At 36.4% G+C, this 21,093-nt stretch overlaps 1 protein-coding gene across 6 annotated transcripts in view; it reads left to right on the top strand.

The window, feature by feature from the left end:
* Window positions 1–21,093, top strand: part of SYCP1 (synaptonemal complex protein 1) — a 125,341-nt gene that overhangs the window by 102,419 nt on the left and 1,829 nt on the right. For all 6 annotated transcript variants that reach the window (XM_081493333.1, XM_081493332.1, XM_081493334.1 and 3 more), the window contains 3 exons: window positions 9,603–9,662; window positions 13,780–13,962; window positions 18,198–18,344. In XM_081493333.1, the coding sequence (XP_081349459.1) occupies window positions 9,603–9,662; window positions 13,780–13,962; window positions 18,198–18,344 (390 nt within the window). The remainder of the gene's footprint in view (window positions 1–9,602; window positions 9,663–13,779; window positions 13,963–18,197; window positions 18,345–21,093) is intronic.

Raw genomic sequence — 21,093 nt, 5'->3', positions numbered from 1 at the left:
ACAGAGGTATTCTCATCTATGGATGATTGTCAAAATCTGTGTTCTTGTTGAGGAGAGTGGTAAAAATGCCTGTTCTCCAATTTTGCTGAAATCACTCTCCCCTTTTGCCTAATATAAGTATTTAGCATTATAAATTTCTCTCCTAGTACTGCTTTGGCTATGTCCCATATATTTTGATATACTGTGTTTTTGTTTTCATTCAATTCTTATAGTTTTATATTTCTTTGAGATTTCTTCTTTGACCCATTGATTATTTAGAAGTTTGTTTTAAATTTTCACGTGTTCAAAGATTTTCCTGTTGTCTCTCTGTTACTGATTTCTAGTTTAATTACATTATAATCAGAGAACACAATCTTTATGATTTCTATATTTATCTGTGGGATACTATTAACAGAAACACCATAGACTGAAAAGCTTAGATAATAAATATTATTTCTCACAGTTCTGGAGGCTCTCAGTCTGAGATCAAGGTACCAGCATGATAAAGTTCTGTTCAGGGCCCATTTCCTGGCTTGTAGACAGTAGCCTTCTTGATGTGTCTTCACATGGCTGAGAGAGAACTCTGGTTACTTCATCTCCTTATAAGGGTACCAGTACCATCATAAGGGATTCAACTTCATGACCTCATCCAAACCCAATTATTTCTCAAAGGCTGCACCTCCTTTGGCCCCACCATACCACATTGTGGGTTAAGGCCTTGATATATGAATTTTGGGGGGATAAAAACATTCAGTCCATATAAATTTATTCTTTTAAATTTGTTGAGGTTTGCTTTATGGCCCAGGGTATGGTCTGTCTTGGGGATGATCTATAGGTGCTTGAAGCAAGTGTATGTTATGCTATTGTTGGTGTACCGCAAATGTCAATTAACTCTAGTTGTGTTGTTCACATTTTATACATTTTTGCTGACTTTCGCCTTATAATTTTATCAGTTGCTGAAGAGTGTTAAAAGCCCCCAATTTTGTTTGTGTCTTGGATCAGCTCTGTTTCAGTTCAGTTCAGTCGCTCAGTCGTGTCCAACTCTTTGTGACCCCATGGACTTCAGCACAACAGGCTTCACTGTCCATCACCAACTCCTGGAGGCTGCTCAAACTTATCTCCATCGTGTCAGTGATGCCATCCAGCCATCTCATCCTCTCTCGTCCCCTTCTCCTCCCACCTTCAATCTTTCCCAGCATCAGGGTCTTTTCTGATGAGTTGGTTCTTCGCATCAGGTGGCCAAAGTATTGGAGTTTCATCTTCAACGTCAGTCCTTCCAATGAATATTCAGGATTGATCTCCTTTAGGATGGACTGGTTGGATCTCTTTGCAGTCCAAGGGACTCTCAAGAGTCTTCTCCAACATCACAGTTCAAAAGCATCAATTCTTCTGCGCTCAGCTTTCTTTATAGTCCAACTCTCACATCCATACATGACTACTGGGAAAACCATACCTTTGACTAGACGGACCTTTGTTGACAAAGCAATGTCTGTGCTTTTTAATATGCTGTCTAGGTTGGTTATAGCTTTTCTTCCAAGGAGCAAGCATCTTTTAATTTCAGTCACCATCTGCAGTGATTTTGGAGCCCCCCAAAATAGTCTGTCACTGTTTCCACTGTTTCCCCATCTGTTTGCCATGAAGTGATGGGACTGGATGCCATGATCTTAGTTTTCTGAATGTTGAGCTTTAAGCAAGCTTTTTCACTCTCCTCTTTCACTTTCATCAAGAGGCTGTTTAGTTCTTCACTTTCTGCCATAAGTGTGGTGTCATCTGCATATCTGAAGTTATTGGTATTTCTCTCAGCAGTCTTGATGCCAGCTTGTGCTTCATCCAGCCTGGCATTTTGCATGATGTACTCTGCATATAAGTTAAATAAGCGGGGTGACAATATATACCCTTGACATACTCCTTTCCCGATTTGGAAGCAGTCTGTTGTACCATATCCAGCTCTAACTATTGCTTCTGGACCTGCATACATATTTGTCAAGAGGCAAGTGGTCTGGTATTCACATCTCTTTTACAATTTTCCACAGTTTGTTGTGAGTGCACACAGTCAAAAGCTTTGGCAAAGTAAATAAAGCAGAAGTAGATGTTTTTATGGAACTCTCTTACTTTTTTGAGGATCCAGCGGATGTTGGCAATTTGATCTCTGGTTCCTCTGCCTTTTCTAAAACCAGCTTGAACATCAGGAATTTCATAGTTCCCATACTGCTAAAGCCTGGCTTGGAGAATTTTGAGCATTAGTTTATTAGCGTGTGAGATAAGTGCAATTGTGTGGTAGTTCGAGCATTCTTTGGCATTGCATTTCTTTGGGATTGGAATGAAAACTGACCTTTTCAGGTCCCGTGGTCACTGCTGAATTTTCCAAATTTACTGGCATATTGAGTGCAGCACTTTCACAGCATCATCTTTTAGGATTTGAAATTGCTCAGCTGGGATTCCACCACCTCCACTAGCTTTGTTAGTAGTGATGGTTCCTAAGGCCCACTTGACTTCACATTCCAGGATGTCTGGCTCTAGGTGAGTGATCACGCCATCGTGATTGTCTAGGTCATGAAGATCTTTTTTTGTACAGTTCTTCTGTGTATTCTTGCCACCTCTTCTTAATATCTCCTACTTCTGTTAGGTCTATACCATTTCTGTCCTTTGTGGAGCCCATCTTTGCATGAACTGTTCCCTTGGTATCTCTAACTTTCTTGAAGAGATCTCTAGTCTTTCCCATTCTGTTGTTTTCCTCTATTTCTTTGCATTGATCGCTGAGGAAGGCTTTCGTATCTCTCCTTGCTATTCTTTGGAACTCTGCATTCAGATGTGTATATCTTTCCTTTTCTCCTTTGCTTTTGGCTTCTCTTCTTTTCCCAGCTATTTGTAAGGCCTCCTCCGACAGCCATTTTCCTTTTTTGCATTTCTTTTTCTTGGGGATGGTCTTGATCCCTGTCTCCTGTACAGTGTCACAAACCTCCATCCATAGTTTGTCAGGCACTCTGTCTATCAGATCCAGTCCCTTAAATCGATTTCTCACTTCCACTGTATAATTGTAAGGAATTTGATTTAGGTCATACCTAAATGGTCTAGTGGTTTTCCCTACTTTCTTCAATTTAAGTCTGAATTTGGCAATAAGGAGTTCGTGACCTGAGCCATAGTCCGCTCCCAGTCTTGTTTTTGCTGACTGTATAGAGCTTCTCCATCTTTGGCTGCAAAGAATATAATCAGTCTGATTTCGGTGTCGACTATCTGGTGATGTCCATGTGTAGAGTCTTCTCTTGTGTTGTTGGAAGAGGGTGTTTGCTATGACCTGTGCGTTCGCTTCGCAAAACTTTATTAGCCTTTGCCCTGCTCATTCTGTACTCCAAGGCCAAATTTGCCTGTTACTCCAGGTGTTTCTTGACTTCCTACTTTTGCATTCCAGTCCCCTATAATGAAAAGGACATCTTTTTGGGGTGTTAGTTCTCGAAGGTCTTGTAGGTCTTCATAGAGCCATTCAATTTCAGCTTCTTCAGCATTACTGGTCAGGGCATAGACTTGGATTACTGTGATATTGAATGGTTTGCCTTGGAAACGAACAGAGATCATTCTGTCATTTTTGAGATTGCGTCCAAGTACTGCAGTTCAGACCCTTTTGTTAACTATGATGGCTATTCCATTTCTTCTAAGGTACTCTTGCCCACAGTAGTAGATATAATGGTACTTATTTTTTAATATTGAGTTTTAGGAGTTCTTTATATATTCTAGATACAAATCTCTTATCTGATATAAGATTTTTAATTATTTTCTCTCATTTTTTGAATTGTCTTTTCAGTTTCTTGATCGTATCAATTGTAGCTCAAAATCTATAATTTTGATTAAATTCAACTTCAATTCTTAGGAGAAATCCTAGTTTGTCATGACATATAACCTTCTTTATATTGTGTGAGATTTGGTTTGCTAGTATTTTGTCGAGGATTTTTTATATCTATATTCATATCAAAGATTGCTCTGTGGTTATTTTTTGGTGATTGTTTTGTCCTTAGGCTTCACATGTTTTAATCAACTCTGTGTGAAGCCTTGGAGCCCACATGTCTTTCTGACAGGTTAAGCTATGGTTATTCATTTTTGCCATTTTTCCAGTCTCTCTTCCAAGCTATATTTCCTCACTCACCAAATTTTATGAGGGAAAAGGCAAGAATATCATGATTTGGTGTACCCTACTTATAGGGTGGTGGCAGGCAGACACATGGATAAGGACAAAATTCACATGGTTTTTCAATGAATCTCTTATTTTTTGTTTTCTGCTCCTTCAGGGGAATCTTTTCTTCCTTTTTACATTTTGTCTTTATTTCTATTATGTTTTACTTATTGGCATGGACAATTAGTTCTTTATTGGTATGGTTGTTGTGCTTTTTTGTCCAGATGAGAGAGACTAAAGTGATAAAATTTAGTCATTTTTCCTCCATTTCCTAGGCTTCTTTTTCCTGAACTGCCTACTTATCCCCTCAGATCTCTTCTTATCAAATCCAGGTATATTAGTGACAATTATTCTCATTATTATATGTATTCACTTTCACTAATACCATGTAAGTAATGATTAGGTTAGGAGCCACATTGAGTCAAATCAGCCCAGTACTCTGATCAGCACAGCACAAATCAGACAGTACCGTGTCTTTCTCGATGAACCTTCACTAAAATTGAAAGATTATGGCCTGATATGGCATGTTTCTGTCATCCAATTCATTTTTGCCAGTTCTTAACCACTTTCCTTTCCTCTTTCCCTTTGTGTTTTTTTGTTAGTTTAGAGAGAGGAAGATTTTATAATCTGGATTCACTCTTCCACACTTAGCAAGAAGTTTGATCTACTGCAGCAATTATTTTTTTGACATCTACTTTGTTATGTATTTTTAATTTTTGGTTAATTGTGAGCTGAAAGAAGGCATTAAGGATTTATTACTGTTTTGTTTCTCTTCCTCTTGAGTTTTCAACCAATTTTACTTTATGTATTTTGATGAATACTATTCATTGTGTAAAAGTTTATACTGATTAATTGCTCCTTGGAAACTGTTATCTTTTATCTTTGCCCTTTTTGCTTTGAAGTCAGCTTTGCCTGATATTCCTGTTGTGATCCTTTCTTTTTATACTTGGTTGTTTTATATGTTTTTGTCTATTTCTTATTAATCTTAGTGGAGTCTTTAATATGAGAAGTCTCTTTAACAGCTTAGTTTTCCTGATAGTATTTATTGATATGATATATATTTTAAACTTATTCTTGCATTTCTAGAATGAACTCCAGTTGGTCATGAAGTATTTTTAATGTGATGCTACATTCTGTTTGCTAATATTTTTATTTAATACCTTTATATTTATAAGATAGACTGTTTGTAGTTTTGTTTTTAAATTCATGGTAAAAATATGTATCATTACACTTACCATCCATCTTAACACATTTTAAGTGTATAGATTAGTAGTTTTAAGCATATAGATGTTGTTGTACAGTAGATCTCTAGAACTTTTTAACTCGTGAAACTGAAAGTCTAAATCCGTTAAACACTACCTTCCAACCACCTTTCTTCTCTGTTTCTATGATTTTAATTACCACTCATTGTTTGTCTTTCTGTGACTGGATTACTTCAGTTAGCACAATGTCTTTAAGATTCACCCATGTTGTAGCATGTGACAAAATTTCCTTCTTTTGTTCAGTCGTTCAGTGGTGTCTGACTTTTTGCAACCTCATAGACTGCAGCATGCCAGGCTTTCCTGTCCTTCACCATCTCATGGAGCTTGCTCAAAGTCACATCCATTGAGTTGGTGATGCCATACAATCATCTTGTCCTTCCCTCTCTCCCCTCCCTCTCTCTTTGTCTCTCTCTCTTCCTCCCTCTGTCTCTCTTTCTCTCTCTCATTACTTTTTTAAGGCTGCCTAATATTCCATTGCATGTATATACCACATATTCTTTATTCATTCATCTGTGATGAAGATTTGGGCTGCTTTTACCTCTTGGCTATTGTCATTAATGTTTTAATGAAGAGAGGTATGCAGATATCTCTTGGAGATCCTGATTAGAATTCTTTTGGACATATATCCCAAAAGTGGGATTCTTGGATCATATGATAATTCTAATATTAATTTTTTGAGGAACCACCATACGGTTTTCCATAGCAGCTGTACTATTCCTACTAATAATGTGCCAGGGTTCCAATTTCTCTGCATCCTTGCCAACACTTATTTTCTATTACTTTGATAGTGGTCATCCTAATGTGAAGTGTTAGCTCATTGTACTTTTGATTTGCATTTCTCATATAATTAGTGATGTTGGGCATCTTTTCATAAGCTTGTTGGCCATTTGTATATCCTCTTTGGAGAACTGGTTGATTTGGGAGGTGTATATAGTCTTTTTAATTATTTTACTGGTTGTTGTTGTTCAGTCACCCAGTTGTGTCCCACTCTTTGTGACCCCACGGACTGCAGCATGCCAGGCTTCCCTCTCCCTCACCATTTCCCGAAGTTTGCCCAAGTTCATGTCCATTGCATCGGTGATACCATCCAGCCATCTCATCCTCTGATGCCTTCTTCTCCTTCTACCCTCAATCTTTCCCAGCATCGGGGTCTTTTCCAATGAATCAGTTCTTCGCATCAGATGACCAAAATACTGGAGCTTCAGCTTCAGCATCAGTCCTTCCAATGAGTATTCAGGGTTGATTTCCCTTAAGATTGAAGGGTTTGATCTCCTTGCTTTCAAGGACTTTCAGGAGTTTTCTCCAGCACCATAGTTTGAAGGCAACGGAGACATTTTACTGGTTACCTTTATATTTTTAAACAATATATTGAACACTTTCTCCTACTGCCTATTCTTTTATATATGTAATTTTTATGTTTTATTATTTTACATTATCAAGATTAATCTGACTCTTTGTGACCTCATGGACTGTAGCTCTCCAGGCTCCTCTGTCCATGGGATTTTCCAGGCAAGAATACTGGAGTGGGTAGCCATTCCCTTCTCCAGGGGATCTTCCCGACCCAGGGATCAAATCGTGGTCTCCTGCATTGCAGGCAGATTCCTGTCTGAGCCACCAGGGAAGCCCGATAAAAACACAATTCCTGTATTTAAGTTGAACTCATGTTTTATATGAAACTTTGTCTTACTTTTCAATTTTGATCTTAGTCAATATGCCAATATTCCCTGGTGGCTCAGATGGTAAAGAATCTGCCTAAAATGCGAGAGACCCAGGTTCGATCCCTGGGTTGGGAAGATCCCCTGGGGTAGGAAATGGCAACCCACTCTTGTGTGCTTGCCTAGAGAATTCTGTGGACAGAGGAGCCTGGCGTGCTATAGTCCATGGGATTGCAAAGAGTCAGATATGACTGAGCGGCTAACACTTTCGCTTTCACAATATGCCAATTCTGATTTTGACCTCTTTTACATACCAATCGATATGAAGAAATTGTTATTGGATGATAGCTTAGCTTCTACTTAAAATACATTGACTTTGTGAGACTGTGCTAAATCACCTTTCCTGTGTCTTTCATCTCTTGATGGTGCCTTACTCTCTGCCTAGTGAGATGTGGTATTTTATATATTTGTCTATATTCTTGATATGGAAAGAGAGTTTTAAAGTCTTCCAGTTGGTCCTTCCAAATGTAAAAATTCTCACTGTGTAGTCAGAACTAATATGGTGATTATGCCATTTACTGAGTTTATCTATTCAACTGTATACTCAGGATCTAAAGAAATTATCACAGAATAGGTTTATGGTTCCATGGGCTCACCATGAGGTGGACTTAGATTAAATGTATTTATCAAGTGACCCCAAAACACCTGCACTCAGGCTAGTGAGAGAAAAAATAGTAACATTATGGGTTATAAGAGTTGGTGTTAGCTGATAATGAATATCCAATTACCAAGATTCAGTATGTATCTCTGATATTATTGCAAAGTCTGTCTTTTAATTTAGAGGGTTCTAGGTTCATAAATTTATTCAGGTCTGAAAGGTGAGCACAAAGCTGTCATACTCTACTCCTGTGCCTCAAGTCAATCCTTTCTTTGCCAGACCATATTACAGACATTTTTTAGTTACTCATTAAATAGGGACCTTAGTGGACTGCCCATTCGATTAGGGAACTCATGATCAGTTATACACTACCAGAGAAACACCTTTGGGTATGAGCTAATCCATACCTTGGAAACACATGTTGTATTAGAACGGACTGTACTAAGATCTCCAGACCCACAGAAGTCAGAGTCAGAGAAAGTGCAGTTTGGGAAAGTGTTTTCTCCATTCTGTCCTCTAGAAGCTGAGATGGGTATTCTGAGAGTCAGTGTAATTTAGCTAGTTTAGAGGATATGCTTTATCCTAGAAGACTGCATTTCATACCCACAGAGTAGATGTCAATTGTGATAACTGAAGATCAACTATAGCCAGTTGATAGGATACCTAATAAGAACAGTAACTACTGTTATATCAGCTTATTGCCAGCTTCTTTCATGGTGAAGTGTATTCTCTGATTAGGAGCAACATTTTAGGAGAGATAGCATGGTGTACATAAGATGTTCAGTGATTGCAGATATTGGCATAGGCATCATGGGCAGCCAAGGCAAGTTTGCCTAAAGTTGTGCATGTGTATTGAAACTTTTCCTTCTCTGACACCTGTAAGGCTCCTTGCTGCTGCTGCTGCTGCTGCTAAGTCACTTCAGTCGTGTCCGACTCTGTGCGACCCCATAGACAGCAGCCCACCAGGCTCCGCCATCCCTGGGATTCTCCAGGCAAGAATACTGGAGTGGGTTGCCATTTCCCTCTCCAGTGCATGAACGGGAAAAGTGAAAGTGAAGTCGCTCAGTCATGTCCGACTCTTAGTGACCCCATGGACTGTAGCCTACCAGGCTCCTCCGTCCATGGGATTTTCCAGGCAAGAGTACTGGAGTGGGGTGCCATTGCCTTCTCTGGGGCAGCATCTTAAGGCTCCTTGAGGCTGTAACTATTCTGTTTTCTGGATGACTGTCATATTAAAGGCATTGTACATATTATTTTTTCTAGGCCAGGGTTAATTTTTCCTTTTTCCCCCTACTGAATGCACATACACTAATCTCCAACAGAATATATTATTTCCTGGAGTACTAGAGAAATGATATATTATTTATAACTGTTTTGTACCTTTTTTGTAACTTTCTTTTTATTCCTCATCCCTGTTCATCTCATGTTGAAAACTGATTATAAACTGTTCAACTGAATTGCTTTTCTTAATACACAGAGAATAACTGTATTCTGCCTCTAAAGGTTCATAATATTTTGGATCTCTTTGCAGCTCTTTATAGCTAGTTAATTGTGTATATCCCTTACTTTAAGGGATGAGGGATAAGGTGATCCATGCACTTCATTTTACAAGTGAAAAAGCTGAGATTTGGTGTTTTAAAGGACTTACTCAAGAGTCCACAGATACATGCCAGAGACAGATCAGAATTTTTTAAAAAAGATAATCAAAATCAAATAACATACTTCTGTAGAAAGGAAATAATTTGTTTTCTTTTCATTGTTTTTTAAGATTTAGAAGGCAGGATTCTTTATTAGTATTTCTTAGGAAAGATTTGATAATAGGAACAGTAATTTTTATAATAGTAATGACTACATTGTATGTACTTGATATTCATTTTTAATAGGAAAAACTCAAAAGAGAGGTGAAAGAAAACACAGTTACTCTCAAAGAAAAAAAAGACAAGGTAAGAGTTTTATATAATTCTCATAAATTTATTTATAACCATTTTGTTTTCTAACATCTACTTAGTAAATTTTTTATCATAAATTGAAAAATAACATCAAAAATATATCACACAAAAGATGTGGTACCAATATAAAATGGAATAGTACTCAGCCATAGAAAAGAACAAAATAATACCACTTGCAGCAATGGACCTAGAGATTGTCATACTGAATGAAGTCAGAGAAAGAACTATGTATATGGTCACTTATATGTGGAATCTGAAAAAAGGCTATAAATGAACTTATCTACAAAACAAAAATAGAGTTACAGATATAGAAATTAAATTTATGATTACCAGGGATCAAGGGGTTGGGAAGGGATAAATTGGAAGATTGGAATTGATGATATATACACACTACTATATATAAAATAGATAACTAATAAAGACCTACTATATAGCTCAGGGACCTCTACTGTAATGGCCTATATGGGAAAAGAATCTAAACAAGATTGGATATATGCATATGCATACATATAACAGATTCATTTTGCTATGCACCTGAAACTAACACAACATTATAAATCAACTATACCCCCCAAATTAAAATATATATATATATCACACAATTTCATTTCCAAAATTGTTTCTTTATTAATCTAAAAGCATTAACTAAAACATTTCAAAGCATCTGTCATTTGGAAATTTAGAGAAGATTTTAATCTTTTAAAATTTTTATTATAGTATTAAATTAGGTACATTTGTGTTTCTCTCGAGAAACTTCCAATGTTAGAGGGAAACCATTTCATTTAAAAATTCTAAAGCTCATGTTTAGATTATGTCTAATTTTGAGTTTTTTGAGAGAGCTAAACAAATCACATCTTGCTTCTTAAATCTGAACCAGTTGAGAAAGGTGGTGAAAATCAAAATAGTATCTTTTCCAGTTCAATTCAGTTCAGTTGCTCAGTCGTGTCCAACTCTTTGCAACCCCATGAACCGCAGCACGTTAGGCCTCCCTGACCATCACCAACTCCCGGAGTCCACCCAAACCCATGTCCATTGAGTCGGTGATGCCGTCCAACCATTTCATCCTCTGTCGTCCCCTTCTCCTGCCTTCAATCTTTCCCAGCATCATGGTCTTTTCAAATGAGTCAGCTCTTCGCATCAGGTGGCCAAAGTATTGGAGTTTCAGCTTCAACATCAGTCCTTCATCTTTATTATTGATAAATAATATTGGACAATGTGGCTTATGTTTGAAGAAAACAGGATTTCTTAATCCTGAAATCCCAAATTAAACAAGTTTATCTATTCTTGTCACAGATAGAGCTGGATTAGGACAAGTCTACCCACTTGAATGACCTGCTCTTTTAAGATACATGGCATAGAGTAGAATATGTGCTTCTTCTGTTACCCGAGGGGAGAAATAAGGAAGAGGCTGAACTATATATCCAAAATTAATCCTTCCATATTCAGCAATCCTGTTAAGCCATTGCTCTTCCCCTAAGGAAGCAGAAAGAGGTGAGGAATGTTCCCTGCACGTGAAAGGAAGCATCAAGTATAAAAAAGGGAGGTTCTATTCAGCTTCTAATATATTTGGTAATTTAGGATTATTACAGAAGAGTGTTCTTGCAAATTTTAGTTAAAATGATTAAATATTCTTTATACATAGTGATGTAGTCTCCTGAGTCTCCACAGAAGTTGCTCTGACTGTAAACTGAAGATAACAGAGTTGTTGAGAACAGTTCAGTCGTTAGGTATAGATGGTGCTTTAATTTTGTTATGTTTATGTTCAAAGAAGGGCTTCCCAGGTGTCGCTAGTGGTAAACAACCCACCTGCTAATGCAGGAAATGGCAAGAAATACGGGTTCAATCCCTGTGTCAGGAAGATACCTGGAGGAGGGCATGGCAACCCACTCCAGTATTCTTGCCTGGAGAATCCCAGGGACGGGAGAGCCTGGTGGACTGCCGTCTATGGGGTCGCACAGAGTTGGACACGACTGAAGCGACTTAGCAGCAGCAGCAGCAGCAGGCTATAGTCCATGGGGTTGCAAAGAGTCAGGCACAGCTGAGTGACTTCACTTAGATACAGACTAAGCAAAGTGTGTGATGAAGATAATAGATTAAACTCCAATACTTACTTCTAAATATAGAGAATGTTCATATTGTGAAAATATATATCACATATTCTTGCAGAGTTGTTTTGATTCCTGTATAATCCTAGTAATATATATCTATTCTCTATATACATTATCAAATAGATTAGTTAATTCCCTATATTTTATCTGGTGGTCTGGAGGTACATATTGCAAATAATGAGAAAATGATAGATGAAAAGATTTAAATAGGCTTTTGTGTGTTATGCTTTATTGCAGTATTGAAGTATCACAAGTATCACAATTAGTATAATATTATAATTATATATATTATATATTATATATATTATATATGTATATAATAATCATTAGGTTTATCAATCAAATATTTCTGAGTTTGGGTATGTTACTTCTTCATACTTCAGTCTTATCATCTATAAGAGGATAATAATAGTACCTTTTCCCAAAAGTTGTTATGAAGATTAAATGAGATCGTATTTGTGAAGCATTTGAAATAGTGCTTGGCATGTAGGAAATGCCAAATAAGTATTTGTTTAAAAAGTATGACAGAGAAAAAAGTATGACTGTTCTGTATATATGCATCACTGGAAATGTGATAGTTAGAAAAGAATGTAACTTGTAGGAGAGTACATACATCTTCATGATGTATTACAAAGAGGGTTATTTCTGTAGTCTAGAATGCTGGTGCATTTTCTTTGGCTACCAAGCTACTAAGGAAATGTTAGATTCCCGGATATGACCACAAGGTGGTGTAGTTGCCATTCTCAGTCCTTTTGGATGAAGAAAATTTGTCCATGAAAGCAGCTAAATTTTGGAGATTCTGCTGCCGCTGCTGCTAAGTCGCTTTAGTCGTGTCCGACTCTATGCAGCCCCATAGATGGCAACCTGCCACGCTCCGCCGTCCCTGGGATTCTCCAGGCAAGAACACTGGAGTGGGTTGTCATTTCCTTCTCCAATGTGTGAAAAGTGAAAGTGAAGTCGCTCCGTCGTGTCCGACTCTTAGTGACCCCGTGGACTGTAGCCTACCAGGCTCCTCCGTCCATGGGATTTTCCAGGCAAGAGTACCAGAGTGGGTTGCCATTGCCTTCTCTGGGAGATTCTGAGGATGATTCCTGATAAGTCCAGAGAGCAGAAAAAGTTTTATTTAGTCAAAATTGTGTTATCAGCTATGATATAGAAATATTTATGGAAGAGTATGTAAAATGTAACTCTGAAAAAATGATACCAAAATTCATTTTTTGTGTGAAAAAGTGTTATGAACTTGGCAAGAAACCTGCAAATTACCTCATTTTATCTCCCTTTAAAAAATTTTTATTTTATTTTTAAATTGAGGTATAGTTTACTTACAGTATTATTAAATATAAGTTTCAGGTATACAACATAGTGATTCACAATTTTTAAAGGTTATGCTCCACTTGTAGTTATTATAAAATATTGAGTATATTCTCTGTTCTGTACAATATATCCTTGTACCTTATTTATTTTATACATAGTAGTTTGTGCCTCATAATCAGCTCCTTTATCTTGACCTGAAAATTTCTCTAGGTTTTTACGTTCGTAATTTTTCCTCTCTCCCTTTTTTTTTTCTGGAGGTGAATGAAACTAGTAAATAGAAAAGGGCTGATATTTTTACAGATGAAACAGGATTTATGAAAACATGAAAGAGATGCCTTTGGGCTGTCGGGTTATTGGAATGAATCACCAATTAAGATTTTTTTTTTTTTTTGCCACCAGGACTAGAGAATTTTCTTTGGAGAATTTCCAACTTTTGGTCAAATAGAGAGTTGCAATTATTATTTATTTTTATAGCAGCATTGTGAGGACAAAGGGAGCAAAAACCATTTTCATCTTAAATAAGAAAAATAAAATCATAAAGAAGATAAGTGTAATTTATTCAAAGTTTTCTACTCAATATTACACTTGAGTGTAAATTCTAGTTTATTTCAGTGTTATTTTTACTAGTTGCCGCACTTTAGTTAAAATGACACTTAATGATGACTTAATTCATTTTTGTTGTTCAATAGAAGACACAGACATCTTTATTGGAAACACCTGAAACTGGTTATTGGAAACGTGATTCTAAAGTATCTCTATCACAAAATGTATCTAGAAGCTTTCCATCAGCTGATCAGAGCAGATCTTCAAAAGATAAAAGAGACTGTCTGCGGACATCTGCCAGAAATATTTTATCTACACCATTACCAAAGGTTTGTTGCTAAAATTTCTAAGAAAGTTGTCATTTTTTTTAAAATAAAAAAGTCTCTGGTATCATATACCATATATCTGGTATCACACACATAGGTATAAAAACCTTTTTCTTGAAAGTTTTGGTTATTTGTTACACCAGTGTGAAATAGTTTCATTGTTTTATTCTATCACTGTACACAACTTAATGACATCTTGGGCAAATTTTATCACTTTCTGGCTTTTACCTGTGCATAGGTCCCTGATAGACAAGCTCTAATTTTGACTTGAATTTTCCAGTATCACCTCAGTTACCTCCCTTTGCTTGTTTACTCCTTATTATCTTGTTGCTGGAGTCTTTTAGTTAGCAGTCAGCCCTTGTGAAGCAGGTACCACTAGCAAGGTGGCTCATATCTAGCTATCTTCAATATGTCCACTTAATCCATGGGGAATTCTTTCAACCTTTCAATGCTAAATGGTGGTGTATAATGCTCTACTTCTGACTCCCCCTCTCCTCCTCTCTGCCATCTGTCTTACTCTGATTTCTTTTTGCTTGTTCAGGTAGACATAAAGACAGATAAATAAGTCTTCTTCCTAGGTTTATATATACCTAGGGAATGAGATGCCAGTCTCCTTTTCTTGAACGCACCATTAGTCATTATAAGGCTTCTTTTTTAAAAAAAAAAAATTAACTAGAGAATAATACTTTATAGTATTGTGATGGTTTCTGCCAAACATCAACATGAATCAGCCATAGGTATACATATGTCCCCTTGATGGAAAATTACTCAACTATAAAAAGGAAAACTCCTTTTTAGAGTTATATCCTTACTTGCCTTGGGAGTTGATGGAAGAGTATTTCAACGTATCTTTACCCACTAAGCCAAAATTTTTTGCTTTTCCCTCCCAGTTTGCTTAAATTAACTGGGAATAAGAGAGATTTGGTGATTGTTAGTCCTGTTCTACCACCTTTTAATAAGCCTTAGAGAAGGAGCTGGCCTTAATTATACATTGCTTTCTTTAGAGTGTAAGTTACTAGCACTTTTCCCCCAACTTTGCTCTTTAGTTGACAATTCTAGACAAAAATAGTCCCACTTGTAGCCTGTATTATATATATTGAATTATATGTACAATATTATCCACCTCATGGAAATTATGAAAATTAGTAAAGTACATAGCAAGGCTTTTATATGAAATTATCTTCTTGTATTTATTATTTTATTATTCAAAATATGAAATGATCTCTATTAAAGAATTGTTGTTAGGTTGCTAAGTCATGTCCAACTCTTTGTAACCCAATGGTCTGCAGCACATCAAACTTCCCTGTCCTTCACTATATCCTGGAGTTTGTGCAAGCTCATGTCCGTTGAGTTGGTGATGGCATCCAACTGTCTCATCCTCTGGTGCCCCCTTCTCCTCCTGCCCTCAATCCTTCCTAGCATCAGGGTCTTTTCCAATGAGTTGGATCTTTGCATCAGGTGGCCAAAGTATTGGAGCTTCAGCTTCAACATCAATCCTTCCAGTGAATATTCAGGGTTGATTTTCTTCAGATGTTCAAGCTGGATTTAGAAAAGGCAGAGGAACCAGAGATCAAATTGCCAATATCCATTGGATCATTGAAAAAGCAAGAGAGTTCCAGAAAAACATCTATTTCTGCTTTACTGACTTTGCCAAAGCGTTTGTGTGGATCACAACAAACTGTGGAAAATTCTTCAAGAGATGGGAATACCAGACCACCTTACCTGCCTCCTGAGAAATCTGTATGCAGGTCAAGGAGCAACAGTTAGAACTGGACATGGAACAACAGACTCCTTCCAGATAGGGAAAGGAGTACGTCAAGGCTGTATATTGTCACCCTGATTATTTAACTTATATGCAGAATACATCATGCGAAATGCCAGGCTGGATGAAGCACAAGCTGGAATCAAGATTTCTGGGAGAAATATCAGTAACCTCAGATATGCAGAGGACACCACCCTAATGCCAGAAAGCAAAGAAGAACTAAAGAGCCTCTTGATGAAAGTGAAAGAGGAGAGTGAAAAGGCTCGCTTAAAGCTCAACATTCAGAAAACTAAGATCATGGCATCCAGTCCCATCCCTTCATGGCAAATAGATGGGGAGACAGTGGAAACAGTGGGAGACTTTATTTTCTTGGGCTCCAAAATCACTGCAGATGGTGACTGCAGCCATGAAATTAAAAGATGCTTGCTCCTTGGAAGAAAAGCTATGACCAACCTAGACAGCATATTAAAAAGCAGAGACATTATTTTGCCAGCAAAGGTTCGTCTAGTCAAAGCTATGGTTTTTTCCAGTAGTCATGTATGGATGTGAGAGTTGGACTATAAACAAAGCTGAGAGCAGAAGAATTGATGCTTTTGAACTGTGGTGTTGGAGAAGGCTCTTGAGAGTCCCTTGGACTGCAAGGAGACCCAACCAGTCCATCCTAAAGGAGATCAGTCCTGAATATTCATTGGAAGGACTGATGCTGAAGCTGAAGCTCCAATACTTTGGCTACCTGATGTGAAGAACGGACTCATTGGAAAAGACCCTGGTGCTGGGAAAGATTGAGGGCAGGAGGAGAAGGGGACAACAAAGAATGAGACGGTTGGATAGCATCACTGATTCAAAGGACATGAGTTTGAGCAAACTCCGGGAGTTGGTGATGGACAGGGAAGCCTGGGTGCTGCAGTTCATGGAGTTGCAGAGTCGGACATGACTGAGCAACTGAACTGAGCTGAACTTTCTTTCAGATTAACTGGTTTGATCTCCTTGCAGTCCAAGGAACTCTCAAGATTCTTCTCCAGTTCGAAAGCATCAGTTCTTTGGTGCTCAGCCTTCTCTATGGTTCAGTTCCACATCCATACATGACTACTGGAAAAACCATAATTTTGACTATATGGACCTTTGTTGGCAAAGTGATGGCTCTGCTTTTTAATATGCTATCTAGGCTTGTCATAGCTTTCCTTCTAAGGAGCAAGTGTCTTTTAATTTAATGCCTGCAGTCACCATCGGCAGTGCTTTTGGAGCCCAAGAAAATAAAATCTGTCACTGCTTCAACTTTTTCCCCTTCTTTGCCATGAAGTGATGGGACTGAAGTTAAAACGCTTGTTTGTAACTGTTAAAGCGTCAATACTTTGGCCACTTGATGCAAAGAGCTGACTCATTGGAAAAGACCCTGATGCCAGAAAGATTGAGGGCAGGAGGAGAAGGGGGGTGACAGAGGATGAGATGGTTGGATGGCATCACTGGTTCAATGGACATGAGTTTGAGCAAACTCCAGGAGATAGTGAAGGACAGGGAAGCCTGGCATGTTGCAGCCCATGGGATTGCAGAGTCAGACATGACTTAGCAACTGAATAACAAAAAACAACAGCTCTATACACATCGAGGAGAAAGCTTTTTTCCTGTTTTTTCTTCCCTTTAACTGAATGAGCTCCAAGTTGGATCAAATACAGCCCTGTAAATAAAATTGTCTAGAGAATCACTAGACAGGTCAAATATTAACAACTTTTTGAGCATAAAATTTTGAAAGAGCTCCCAAGTATGTTTTGCTCTGTTCATTGGCTGCCAGTCTGGACCAGGAATGTACTTTTTAAGAGAGCAGGGGTTGAGATGAGGAAAAGTTCAGACACTGCTAATTTTGCTCTTCTTACAGAGGTTCAGCCATTAAGAAAAAAAATGGCTTTAGGTTGTGGCAAGCTTTTTGTTAATTTTCACAGTTAAAAACAAATTGATTTTGACCACTTTTACTGGCATTTTTATTGCTTTGTGGAAGAGCAAATTTTTGTAGTTTTACTCTGCCATTCTTGCTGATATCAGTGACCTTACTTTTTAAAGACAATTTTTAAAAATTATAAAACTTACGTATTACAGGATAATATGGAATACTAAACGTTGACTAATGGAATTACTTTATCAACAAAACATGAGCAAACTTGCTTTCTTAGAAATCAGGATTTTTATGTAGTAGTAAAAGCTCTCAGTTCTTTGATCTTAATCATTGTTCGAAAAGTTAAAGTTTCTCTTAAGGTTGTCGGCTACTGAAGTAGAGTGTCTCTCCCATCCTTCCTTTCTCCTTCCCTCCCTCTCCCCCATTACTTTATTAAAAACTTCTGAATTAAATTCTTATCCAAAATTTCTACTTCATACACACGCCAATAATAATGGAGAGTTATTATTGATTAAAGACTCAACCTGCCTTTGTTAGTAATATATGTTTTATTTGATGGGATAATATATATTTTTTTCTTTTGGATAGGCATATACTGTGAAAACACCAACAAAACTAAAAATTCAGCAAAGAGGAAACAAGAATGTACCCATTGAAGAAAGTAATAGTAAAAAGAGAAAAATGGCCTTTGAGTTTGATGTTAATTCGGATAGTTCAGAAACTACCGATCTTTTGGTAAAATTATTACAAATAATCAGTGTTTATTATTTGTTTACATTATTATATTTCAACATTATTTCTTGATGTATGTGTATAATATATGTGCATAGTATCTATTCCTGCAATACTGAAAAGAAGTAAAATTCTCCTATAATATAGGACTCTCTGCTTTTGCAGCATTTTAAAAAATTAGGGTTAAAAAAATCTCCCTCAATTTCAGAAAACAGGGCATTTTGAAAAATTTGATATGACATAGTTGGCATTTGAGATGACTAATTCTCTTGTTTTCTAGAAGAGTGTTATTTTTTTACCTTTTTTTTTTGAGGCCAAGTGAATACCTTTAATCTTGCTATAGCCAAATTTGTTATTCAGGACTCCTCTTGATTTTGCATATTATAAATGTTTTCTTTAATTTTATACCACTTATTGATTGAAAATGATAACACTTCTATGATTCTTAAAGAGTTAATATGTTAAAAATGGCATGTTTAAGGAGGATAGTTCCTCTAGCAGTTTGTATGACCAGGTACTCCCTACTTCATACATATCATTTTCTAAAGGCATAATGATAATTTATTAAGAGTAATTAAACCTATACTCATTTAGTTTAAAACCAGACTAACCTCATTATACAAAATGGAGCAATTTGCCAAAGATTCTTAATTACAAAATTGTAATTAAAGCCATTTGTTTTATTATTGCAACTCATAACTGTGAGATTCTTCAAGCTTTTATACTACTTTGAGACCTCTGCTTTCATTTGTTCTGGAATAATGAATAGCTGAAGTCTTAAAATTGTAATTATTTAAGTTAAATTACAGAAAATTTCTACTCTAGTATCTCTTTGTTTTATAGATAATGATTAAGACTGTGAACCAGGCACTATTGTAAAAACTTTCCACAGAGTACTTCAGTTATTTCTTAAAACAATCTAACACTCTAGAAGTAGAGACAGAGTTCTTATTCTCATTTTACAGATGAGGAAACTGAGTCACACTGGTACTTTTCCAATATCACATAACTAGAAAGTCATGGAGCCAGAATTTGAACACCAACTGTCTAGCTCCATGGCCTATGTATGTCATTGTACACAATAATTGCCAGGTAAAACTGAAGTCAAGATATTAAAAAAAGTGATGAGAAATAGTGGAAAGAGCATGAGCTCTGGAATTAGAGATACTAGGTCTAGAATTCATACTGTTTTTCTCTGAATTTAGGCTAGTTTCTTAACTTATCTGAGATTTGGAATAACTCATGATTTCATGTCATTTTTAAAAGTAGCGTCACAACTTTGTAACACCATGAACATGGTATTTTATTTATACTATTACAGTTTAAACTATCTAAGAAGACATTTCACAATAGGCTTTATCAGTTATAATTATCACATGAAATTAAAGGTCTTTGATAAAGTCAAATACATGGGAAATTATAAAAGCTGAAATGATTGTAATTTAGGTTTCTAACTTTACTTTTTATTTTCTACATAACTTAAAAGCTAATGCTTAATTTATCTATATTGCTGGGCACACAATATATGAAGATGTAATTTTGACATCAGTAACAGAAGGAAAATGGAGCTGTATAAGCAGTTTGTGTAGGCTACTGAAGTTAGTATAAATTCAAATTAGGTTACTATAATGTTTGGTTGTTATATGTAATCCCCATGGTAACCACAAAAGCATGGAATATACACAAAAGGAAATGGGAAGGAAATAAAAACATTTTGCTACCAAAATAGTTACCTAGACAGAAAAGAAAGTAATAATAGAGGAAATGAGTGACCAAAACCAAATCAAAACAAAACATCTATAAAGCATATAGAAAATGAATATCAAAAAAGCAAAAGTTAGTCTCTCTTTATCAGTAATTACTTAAATATGAGTAATTTACAATGTATATTTGGAGGATTATACACTCCAATAAACAAAAAGAGACTCATGTTAGCTTCAAATTGGCTAAATGTGAAAGGATGGAAAAAGATATGCAAATAGTAACCAAAAACGAGGTGGGTTGGTTTTACCACTATCTGACAAAATAGATTTTCAATCAAAAAGTACAAGAAACAAATAAGGACATTACATGTAAATAAGAGGTTCAATATAGCAAGAAGTTATGACAGTTTTAATCATTTATACACCTAATAACATACCCTTAAAATATATGAAGCAAAACTTTATAGAATTGAAGAAATGGACAGTTATACATTAATAGTTGGATACTTCAATACCTCTCCTTCAATAATGGATAAAACAACTAGACAGGAGATAAGTAAGGAAATAAGATTGTAACAACACACACCAAATAGATTCAATAGACACGTATAGAACATTCAGTTCAACAAAAGAATACACATTCTTCCCAAGTGCACATGGATATTCTCCAGGATAGACCTTATAGGTTCCAAAACAAGTCTCAATAGATTTAAAAAAAATAGGCATCATATATAAACTATCTTCTCTGAATACAAAGAGATGAAGTTAGAAATCAGAAGGAGAAGGAAAACTAGAAAATTTGTGAGAATTAATACACTTCTAATCAACCAATGGATCAGAGAAGAAAACACAAGGGGAATTTGACTTAGAGATGAATGAGAGTGAAAACACAATACACCAGAACTTATGTGCGACAGAAAAACCAGTGCTCTAAGGGAAATGTATAGCTCTAAATTCCTACACTGAAAAAGAAAAAAATCAATAAACTAACTTTTTACCTTAAAGAACTAGAAAAAGAAGATCAAACTAAACCCAAAGGTGACAGAGGA

This window comes from Giraffa tippelskirchi, chromosome 5 (genome assembly GCF_054371585.1).
Source record: "Giraffa tippelskirchi isolate mGirTip1 chromosome 5, T2T-mGirTip1v1.2.pri, whole genome shotgun sequence".
Taxonomy (NCBI): Eukaryota; Metazoa; Chordata; class Mammalia; order Artiodactyla; family Giraffidae; genus Giraffa; species Giraffa tippelskirchi.
Note: the sequence above shows the minus strand (reverse complement) of the source record. Positions and strands in the feature narration are given on the sequence as shown.